The sequence below is a fragment of the Otolemur garnettii genome, unplaced genomic scaffold (genome assembly GCF_000181295.1).
Source record: "Otolemur garnettii isolate 467f Iridium unplaced genomic scaffold, OtoGar3 scaffold00113, whole genome shotgun sequence".
Lineage (NCBI taxonomy): Eukaryota > Metazoa > Chordata > Mammalia > Primates > Galagidae > Otolemur > Otolemur garnettii.
This window is the reverse complement of record NW_003852508.1, coordinates 2,576,760-2,587,692: the sequence shown is the minus strand read 5'-3', so window position 1 is coordinate 2,587,692 and position 10,933 is coordinate 2,576,760. Positions and strand designations below refer to the sequence as shown.

At 43.0% G+C, this 10,933-nt stretch overlaps 1 protein-coding gene across 1 annotated transcript in view; it reads right to left on the bottom strand.

Moving 5' to 3' along the window:
• Nucleotides 1-10,933, bottom strand: part of ADHFE1 (alcohol dehydrogenase, iron containing 1) — a 37,090-nt gene that overhangs the window by 10,166 nt on the left and 15,991 nt on the right. The window contains exons 7-11 of the mRNA XM_012809818.2: nt 9,955-10,060; nt 6,429-6,581; nt 4,885-4,983; nt 1,901-1,979; nt 1,643-1,739 (exon numbers count right to left, since the gene is read on the bottom strand). Coding sequence (XP_012665272.1) covers nt 1,643-1,739; nt 1,901-1,979; nt 4,885-4,983; nt 6,429-6,581; nt 9,955-10,060 — 534 coding nt within the window. The remainder of the gene's footprint in view (nt 1-1,642; nt 1,740-1,900; nt 1,980-4,884; nt 4,984-6,428; nt 6,582-9,954; nt 10,061-10,933) is intronic.

Here is a 10,933-nt window from a genome sequence, read left to right as displayed (position 1 = left end):
GTTCTGACGTCTGGAAGGGTGGCTGTGACAGACCCCAGAGGAGGGGACTGATTTCACAGCTCTTAGCATCCCCAACCCCCGTCTATTCTAGTTGAACACATTCACTGTCCAGAAGCAAACACTCCACAGACATAATGTAGCCTTACATCAAGTCCGCCCCAAATGCCACCTGCGCGTTCTCTCGTATTGTTCAAAAGGGGACCTGAATGTCCAGTTCACCTCCATAGTGAAGCACATTAATAAATTGTTTCTAGCTTCTCTTCTGTGAAAGTGAGAACTGTTTCCGTAATCCAGGAAAAGGCCGAACAAGATACACGGCTCGCTGGGAGAGCGGCTGGAGGAAAGCTAACCCTTGCCTGGCAAGACCAGTCTTATTGCCCAGCGGCTGCTAAAATATGGATTAGGTGGGGAGGTGACACACGATGCGGGGTTTATGAGGTTTTTACATTCCCGGGATTGCTGCCATAAAACACACCATCGAAACCTCTGTGGCTTCCTATGAAGTGTTTTAGAAAAAAAAAAAAGAGATGCTAGGAAAGAGAATCCATAGTTAATCCAAGTTAAGAAAAATCTAAGGTTACATACAGAATCAAAACTATTGAATGGCTAAATGTGGAATAACATCACAATTTTCTATTTAAGGAGAAAGAATGGGGTTCTTCCAGCCTGGAGTTTGTCTAACAGAGGAACTGCTTTTTCAATAATATTGCTGGTTGCCTGCAGGGTTAACTTTACGTTCTCTCAAGTTTTTCTCGTTTACCGTATTTACAAAGGGAGCTGAGTTCCACCATGCTGATGCTGAATAACACCTCCAGCCCCAAAACAAAAAGGGACCAGATACTTGGTGCTGTTTCCCTATAGCACCCAGGAGGAAATAAAGCTCTCACCCCACTCTCTGCCCCAAGCTGTGCTATTAACATTCCCTGCACAGCACCTGGGCCTGCAGGAGCACAGGCAAGAGGATGTCTGTGGTCCTTCCCACCTCGCTGGAAATAAAATAATCTCGCCAACGGCTGGGCTAGAAGAGCGTAATGATGTTTTCTTTTTAGCCTTTCCCTTCCTACTCTAACTGAACACAAGCCGTGGAATGAGATGTTTTTGCAAATTAATCAAATCCTCAAATCTATTTAAAAGACTTTTTGTATTAGAAAATGCCAGAATTGTACTCACATTAAAGCTATCCTGAATGTCATTTTATTTCTGGTAAGATTTAAAAGGTACTGTGGGTATCTTATAAACAGCACTTATTCTATGGTATGGCAAACAGATTCCTCTTCTGGGAAATTTTTACCAAGTTTCTAGTTGTTTTGATTCTCTATGACTGAGAAATTATTGTTTCCTGGGCTTGAGTCATTCTATTATCAATTAAACATAGCAAAAGACATTTATAACATTAAAATGTATAGTCATAATTTCCTTTGGTGTGGAAACAGAGTTCCATTTCATTGTGAGCAGACTCTTGAAACACAAATTTTCAGAATTTTAGTGCAAGATAGGACTTTCGGCAAGTCACCAGCATTTTATTATTAAGTTATCCCAAAGCAACATTTTTTGTTATTGTCCTGTAGGGTGTATCTTCAGAAGCAACTCTTGGAAATGCTCCATCTGTATGGGTCATGGCTTTGTGAGGAATAGTTCATACCTAATATTTCTGCGGTCTCCAGGTGTCTCTCCGGAAACATCTGGGCAGTGAAAGTGAACACCGCGGGGGACGTGAGCACCACGGAAAGGCCATGGGGCTGGGGAGAAAGGATGCACGGTGACGGACGTGTTTCCTTGCTTATCCCAGATACTGAGCTACTTCACCCTGGACCCTGAGCACTCAAGAATAGACAAATATATTTAAGGACATTGTGAGGAATATAAGAGTTAATTAAAGTATTTATTAATATTATTTTACCACCAGTGGGTGATCCACATTGTAATCCTTTGCTTTGTATGTCTTCACTAAACCTGAAATTGGGTAAGACATTCCATGGCTAGAAAAGAAAGAAAATCCTATGTCAACATACAGATACTGGGGAATGTTAACAACCCAAGCAAAATCTTATGACAGAGCCTGTTTACAGTCTCTGGAAAGTACTGTTATTGCAAAAAGTAACACATTTTGCTTTTTTGGATACTTGTAAGGCTATACTCTGACACACAGGACATTCAGTGTATTAATTAACAAAACCTCTGAAAGGTTCAAATTCAAATGCTCATAGTACCATACACCATTAAAAAGTATCCATCCAGAAGTGGCTCCCCAAACACACTGGTTAACCTTATGATCTTGAAGAAGGGAGAATTCACTTTGACGTTTTTGTCACACACTCTGGGCATGTGTTTTCTGTTTGGCCTTGGTACCTGCTGGGCAGTGTGCTCCTGCACCAGCTGACGATGTCAGGGGAAGTTTTGTTGAGTCAAGATGTGCTGCATTTGATGACATGAAAGCTTGACCCACCAGTGATTTGTCCTGTTAATAATAGATCCTTTCAAACATTTCATATTAATTGAGTCGTGTCATAAATGATTATAGAGGCTATGCTAGGCAGTTCTATTGGACTGATTCCTTGGGCCTGAATTATACCTTCAGGAGTTATTTAGATTTAGTTGGCACTAAGAAAAGATACCGTGGTTTTTGTTTTTACTGTAGTTCCTTATATCTTCCTGAATTCTCAGTGAACAAATAAAGAAATATTATAATTGGCTAGATGATTCAGAAGATAAACATTGTGACAAGTTAGTTCATTGAAAATGAAATGCTTTATACATGTAAAATGGTCTGTAAGTCTTTTTTTTTTAAGTGATTTTTTTGTTGTTGTTTTTGACCAGGGCTGGGTTTGAACCCCCAACCTCTGGCATACTCCTTTGAGCCACAGGCACCGCCTGGCCTGTAAGTCTTAATGTGGGTTATTGGATGACTTCATGGTTATTCAGCAAGAGATTCACATTTCATGGAAAGACATACTGTGGTGAGCTGGATGAGCATCTGTTCAAAGAAGGTGCTCTAGCCCATCCTTTGGAAACCAATGGAAGCTGCTGGTTCTCTTGAGTTGTTGGGTACTTTGGGATGTGCTTAACTTCTCTTGGGGTCCACAGTATTCAGAAAATTATTGCTTAGTGTGCTTTTGTGATGTGAAAGGGCTGATGTAGCTTTCAAAGGTAACTTTCAGCAATATTAAATCTTTTAGGTTGATTGTTTTTAACAGTTGTATGTTCCTTGTAGAAAATAAAAATCACCCATAATCTCACTTCCTTCTAGTCCTTTGATGCACATATTTAATTTACATACATGTAAATACACACAATATACATATACAGTACATATGCATTAGTACACATAATTTTATACATTACTTTTGTTACTTAGCATTACTTGTAAATCTTTCTTATGTAATTTTCTGTTTTAAAATATTATTTTTAACATCCTTATTTTATTCCTTAAGTACCGTTGGAAATTTAGGTTGCTTCTCAGTTTTTCAGTTGTAAGTAACACTTAGGCAAGCATTCTTACAATGAAGTTATTTTATCATATCATGAATATATCTTTAGGTTTGATTCCTAGAAGTGAATCAGTGGGCCAAAGGACATAAATATTTGTCTGGCTCTAGGTACATTTTACTGACTTGCTTTTTTGAAACATGTTACCAATTTATGCTCTAAACAGCAGCAAAGTTTGAGGACGACCATTTGATTGCACTCCTCTGGCCAAAGAACTATTCTTAATTCTCAAAGTTCACTGGTTCTCAATTTTAAAGCAACATACCAATGAAGTCCTGGTTAAAGAGATTAGTTCTGGGCTACTGACAAACATTCTGATCCCTTTATTTCTGTGAGAGATTAGGTGAAAAAAACAATCGTGCACTTGAATTTTAAAAATCCACAGTGAGGATGTAGAGAAATCAGAATCCTCACCCTCAGCTGGTGGGAATGTAAAATGGTGCAGATATAAAAAAGTCTGGCAATTTCTCAAAATTTAAACCAGAATCACCACATGACACAGCAATTTCACATCTATGTATATAACAGAAGAAGTGAATACCAGCACACAAATGTTCATAGCAACATTATTTATACTAGCCAAAAGGTGTAACAACCCGAGTGTCAGTCACCTGATGGCAGATAAACAAAATGTGGTATATCCACACAGTGGAATGCTATTTGGCAATAAAAAGGAATGAAGAAATGATATGTGGATGAACCTTGGAAACTTCATGCTAAGAAAAACAAGCCAGACACAAAAGACCACATATCATATGGTCCCATTTACGTGAAATGTCCAGAATGGGGAAGTCCATAGAGATAGAAAGTAAATCAGCAGTTGCTTAGTGCTGGGGGCTGTGTGGAGCTTGTTGAGTGACAGCTAGAGGGCATGAGATATTTATGGGAGGATGATAAAGTATTCACAAATTCTAGCCTGAGCAAGAGTGAAACCCCATCTCTACAAAGAATGGAAAAATTAGCCAGGCATGGTGGCATGTTGTAGCTCAGCTGCTAGAGAAGCTGAGGCAGGAGGAGTTTGAAGTTGCAGTGAGCTACGACAATGCCACTGCACTTAGCCTGGGGGACAGAGTAAGACCCTGTCCAAAAATAAAAAAAAAAAGTTCAAAAAGATTGTAGCCTGCTTGCCCAACTTTGTATACATACTAAAAATCATTCGAATTATACATTTTAAATGGGTGAATTGTAAAGTATGTGAATTATCTCTTAAAAAGCTTTTATTAAAAAAATCCATGACCGCATAAATTGCTTTTGAATTAAGAAAATATTTAGCAACTTGAAGTTAAATTTCTTCCTTCTATAGAATACTTAAATTTTACCACCTATCTTGAACTATAAACATTTAAAAATTTTAAAGCAATAGCTTGAGTAAAGAAATAAAATCTCAAATTCTCTTACCACAGATGAACACCAGCATTTCCAAAGCCAATGCCAGCAAAAGCACTTGCCAAGTGCATATGAGACCTTGCTTCAAGATCGTCAGGATTTTTGACAGCCCTGTGAATGATATAAACACCTAACAATAACACATCAACATTGGCATTTCCTACTGAATAGAGAGCTGCCTTAAGGAAAGATCTAGAAAAAAAAATGTTACTCAGTAGGAAGAAAAATTAGGCAAGTTATTCAAATGATGCCTTGTCTTCTAAATGAAAACCACAGGGAAACATATTTTCTCATTAATGGTTTTGGCAAAGACATAATAAATATGCTGTCAGGCTGCCCCTGTGATACAACAGAGCCAGGGGAAACAAAACACCCATCCTCGGGTTGTGAGAGCTGCTCTAGGAAAGTGCCTGAGACTCATTCTTCTTCTTCATTTGTCAATGACCTTGACAGCAGCTGTGAATGGATATAGAGTAAACATATTCTCAGAATGCACCAAGTAAGGAGACTGGCTCACTGAAGTAAGCCCCATTGCCTGGGGCTACCTGCAGGCCAGACCCAGCCAGGCCAGCCATCCTGTGACATTGCCTCAAACTCACTGGCTGTGGGCCTCCTTTGGTACCTTTGGGAGTTGTACATCTATTCTACAATTACTGTGGAAGTGGATATTATTGTAGGATGCCCTTGCTTGCTCCGGGGTTCCCAATGTCACTTTGGAAAAGCAAATCCTCAAAGGCGGCTTTCAGATCATGCTTGGCCTCCCAGCACTCACTGTGTGGAAACCCTGGCTCAGGAAGGAAGCCTGGAGACTGCCTACGAGACCTCTAACCCTCACCAGTGGAGCTTCTAGCTCAAGGTCAGTGGAGACACCGTGTTCATGTCTAGGCCTAGCCTGCTTGTGCTCTGTCTTTCCATTACGTGTAAATACAGAAGTCAGTCCAACTTTGCGTAAGTCCTCATGTCTCATACAAGCTTTCACCTCTAAGTGTATTGCTCTCTCCAAAGCCGACTGCCATGTGCTGTCCCATAGCCTGTGCCTAGGAAAGCATGTATGTCTATATTTATATTCATAAATCTTGCACAACCTTTTAGGAATCTTGTTATATCTCACGTTTTCTCCTATTAATTTCTTAAATTTAGTTCATGCGAGTTCGCTCAATGGGTGGGTTCCATAGGCCTTTTGACAGGGCCTGGGTGTGCATCTCACTTCTGACCTGTGTAGCCAAATCTCAAGGGACATCTCCCTTCATCCTAGCTTTGGCTTGAGACTTTGAGGAATAAACTTCCATTTATTCTGTTTACATCCTTCATAAACTAGGGACTCCTATTTTGTCCCCTGGTGGCTTTTGCCTTCCAGACTGAGGAATCCAGTTTTTATCTGCCCCTCCCTCTGACCCCTCCAGACGCTGCTGGTGGTGTCTGGGGCTTCTCTCTACCCAGTGATGGATCTGGCAAAAAGACCTGCTCAGGACAGTTCGGGACAGGCAAGTGGCATTTCATGTAAGGGGGAAATGTGGGTTTTCTTCTCTGTCTCTATCACCTTAGGGACGACATACCTCTTCAGATACTTAGCAACGATCCTCAGAGCATGGATGGACCAGAGGTCGCTGATCGGGTTGCTGCCCTGGTACGCCGGACGCAGCATGGGATTTGAAGGGCAGGGGCTCCTCTTGTGATAGGGGAGGGCAGTGTATGACTCCAGGGCATGGCTAACAAGAAATATTTAAAATACACAGATTGAAAGCGTGGTCTTCTTCCTTGCCGCAGTTATGATTGCTAGCTGTCTGGGAAACATTCGGTGCTCACTGTCTTCCGGGCGTGCTATTCGATGCTGATGGGCACAAGCATTCCACAAGCCACCTGCCGTCTGTCCTAGTCATTACTTACTACAGAAATTAAGAGAGTCAAGTTTATATTGACAGCACAATGATGTTTTTGACCAGTATGTAGAAGATCATATATGGACCTTTTCCAGTGTAAATAAATCCTTTTTATGCTGAATTATTACACATTTGAGCCATGAAAAGTATTGAATCTAAAAAGTGCCTTCTTATAGACGATATTAACCATTTTATAACTTGCACTGATCAAATATATTACCAGAGGGTCATAATTAGACTAGACTCCTACTAAGGGTCCGGTATATGGGGAGAGAACACGCTTTGGAATTAGCTGCCCAGATGTAAATCCTGGCACTTGGACCTCCCTGCTGTGGACATGGCAGGGGGCCCTACCCTTCCTGTGACTCTAGGACAGGGATGAGCAATGCAGCTGTGAAAATTAAAATGATTTGACACATGTATTTAGAATAGTGCCTGCACATTGAAAAGCTTATTATTCACTATTATTATTGATTCTTGGCCTGAAAAAAAAAAAAAGATCTTTTCTTCTTATGTACTTGAAACTCAGGGTTGGTGATATGAAGAGCTAAGCTTCAGAGCTGCCCCCACCTGCTGGCCTGCCACGGGTTCCAGCCCATGAACTGCAAAAGATGAGAAGAGACATCCTGGTCTAGATCAATGATGCGGTGGGAACACAATGTAATGTGAACTACGATTTGCATGAGCTATCATTTTCAGTTTTAGAATGGAGGATTTACTTTCTTCTTCTTCTTTTTTTGAGACAGAGTCTCACTATGTCCCCTCTGTAGAGTGCCGTGGTGTCACATCTCACAGCAACCTCAAACTCTAGGGCTCAAGCAATTCTCTTGCCTCAGCCTCCGAAGTAGTTGGAGATTTACTTTCTTCTACAAGTGACACAAGATAATTATTTTTTGAAGAAAGCACTAGGAAAAATTTCAAGAAGTATTTGGAAGATGGAGGCTATGGCTTAGTGGTTCTAAGCAGGGAATGCATGAACAATGGAAGAATGAGGTGTGTATGTGGGGAGGACGGGGCGGCCACTGAGTTGGATGTGGTTCCGAGTCTGACCTCTGCCTTGCGGTGCATCTAGATTGCATCTCAATGCTGAATCCAGGAACAGATCTGTATCTCAGGGGCAGACTCACTGAGCTGAGTTCACACAAACTCTGTATAAAACCGGGAAGCCAGATTACTGGTTTTTAGTGAGAAGCATAACTGTTGAGGGTGACAGACACCGAGTTTTCACAACAGCACCTTCTCTCCCTGTAGTCAAGCCTAGGATGGCCGGTGTATGATCAGCATGGCCATGGAGTCCTAACCAGGGGAATCCCTTGCAGGCTTGTCTGTCTTCAGGATAGGTGTTCTCCCTTGGACAGTGTCACCATTCTCCTTCCTTCCGAGTTTGCTTTCCCCCGACTGACAGTGACGTCTTTCACTTGTGAGTCATTCACTCAAAGGTGACTGCTTTGGGCCATGATGTATTGATTATGCAGTTTACAGTTAAATTAGGTAGTCTTATTTATTTTATTTGTAGATTATTGGGAGACCGATAATAATCAAAGTTTTATCGATATCAAACAGAAAGGGTTAGACATAATTTCCAATAGTCTCTTGGCAGGCTGCAGATCATCGACTTGGACAGACCTGGAAGTGAATCCTGACTCTGTTACCACCTGCTTGTGTGAACCTCCTTCAACAGTGACTGATTCAGCACCCATGATGTGGCAGATGCTGTGCCAAGAGGCAGGGACGGAGAAGTGAGTAGGATAGCCCCGTCCTCACCGCGCTCACAGGGCAGCGGGAGATGAGCATGGGAAGAGTGTCTCAAAAACAATACACGGGCCACCACAGGGGCAAGGACGGGGGACAGGTGGTCAGCTGTGCTTGAGGAGAGGGGCAGGGAGGCTTAGTAAAGACTCCATTGAAGAGTAGATACTTCCACGGAATTGAAAGACAAATTCTCCAAGCAGATAGAGCTGACTATGGGGGACATTCCAGGGCCCTAGGAGTTTGGCTTTGGACAGTAGGTGTGGAAAGCCACTGAAAATCTGGTAAGGTAGAAGGGAGTGTGTGTGCATGTACGTCTGATGGTCAGATCACATTCTGGAAGCTTGTGGAGGCCAGTGTGGAGGACAGATGGAAGGACTCTGGGAGGGAAGCAGGGACACCTATGAGGAGGCTACTCAACAGTCCAAGCGAGAACTGGGCAGATCTGAACCAAGGCATGGCCGATGAAGCTTGAGACCAGGGAACAGACAGAAGAGAGATTCAAGCAGAACAAGAGACAGGACCCGCAGGCTGGGTGTGGGCGCGAGAGAAGGCAGAAGTTCACACTGAGTCCTGCTACTTGCTAAGCTGAGGGACTCGGGAGGAGAAGCTGTGGCGTGTGGGAGGATGCAGGGAATTAGCAGATTTCATCAAATTTAAGATGCCATGCATTATAAAACACACCATTTCAGAAAATGTACCACTGAGGATAAAAATATACTGTCATGCCGTAAATTTTAAGATCTGTCCTGATTCCAGAGATGTTAAAACATGAAAAAATGTGCATGTGCACGTGGATGGACCAAGATAGCTGTGGGCACGCCACATGTGAGGGGCACGTGGGGTCCGGGGCTCAGGAGGGAGCTCTGCGGTGGAAACGCTGATTAGGGGGCCGACAGCACGTCTTGGTTGAAGCCCAGGAGCATGCAGTGAGACTTGGGGCAAGTCACCAAACATTTTAAACCCAGTTTTTTGTAGTCAATAAAACAAAGGTCTTGTAGTGAAGACCCTGTGGTGAAGTGACGATGCCTGTCAGGTGGTGACACAGCTTGCACGAGCTGGAGAAGCCTGGAGGTGTCGGCTCCCTTCCTGGGCCCTCTTCTGTGGCGAGCAGCCTGGGGTGCTCCCCAATTAGTGTGGCCATCAGGGCAGATGGTGTGTTCGGAGACCCTGTATGCCAGCTCACCAGCTCAAACTGCTCCTCCAGCTGCTTCCCTGTGGCCACAGCTATGGTTGGTGGGGGTCTACCCTGAAGAGTTGGTTTGTAGCCCACACCAGACCCCACCAGATCACCACCCTTTACAGCGTCAGTGTTTTTATCTAGGAAAGGGGTGAATGACAGTTAAAGCCTGTGAGTGTGAATCAACCAATGCTCAGCAAGTGCTCTGAGCAACACCGTGCTGGCCATAGACCCGGTGCAGAGAAAGGCCCTTTAGGCGGGACTGGTACCTACCACAGCACATCGAAGCCACTGTTGGCAACCACCCGTGCAGGCATGTGGAGGGTGTGCAGAGGATCAATCAATCCCAGTGTGGGTTTGATGGCTCTTGAAGCAATGCCTAGAATATACAGATTTGCAATAGAGGCTAAGATATGGGCCTTTAATTTTAAAAACATAAATAAATTGCTGGCCTTGGTGGTTCATGCCTGTAATTCTAGCACTCTGGGAAGCTGAAGCTGAGGTGGGAGGATTGCTTGAGCTCAGGAATTTGAGACCGGCCTGAGCAAGGAGACCCTGTCTCTACTAAAAGTAGAAAACAATTAGCAGGGCATGGTGGTGAGTGCACATAGTCCCAGCTATTCCGGAGGCTGAGGCAAGAGGATCTCTCGAGCCCAGGAGTTTGAGGTTGCTGTGAGCTAGGTTGAAGCAACAAGGGCAACTGACTCTATCCTGGGCAACAGAGTGAGATTCTGTCTAAAAAGCACAAAACCCAAACAAAATAAATAAATGACTTTAAGAGAAAAATCACATTACATTTTATATTTAATCAAAATATAAAAATATGAGAAAAGATTCATTCTCACATAGGAAAGCAACGAGGAGCAGAGGAGAGAGATTTGGAGTCAGAAGCCCGGGGTTTCAGTGTTGGTCGGGAGCTGTCCCCGCCAGTTCCCAGGAGGTGAGCATATGACATCATTGGCCATGGTGGAAGCATTTCCACCACAGAAATTGGCAGACACTACAAATCGGGGCTATTTGTTTATTATTAAATTCCAGAGAGCCAGTTTACTAGCACATCACTAGTCCTGCAACTTGCTTTGTGTTTTTGGGCAAGTGACTTAGCCTCTCTGAGTTTTCTATATGATTACATTGTGTGATAATAATACAGGGCTCCCAACCCTCACAGTCCTGTTGTAGGAATCAAGTGAGATAATATTATGCTAAAGTCTTTAAAAAACTGTAAGGTAGGCTCGGCGCCTGTGGCTCAAGT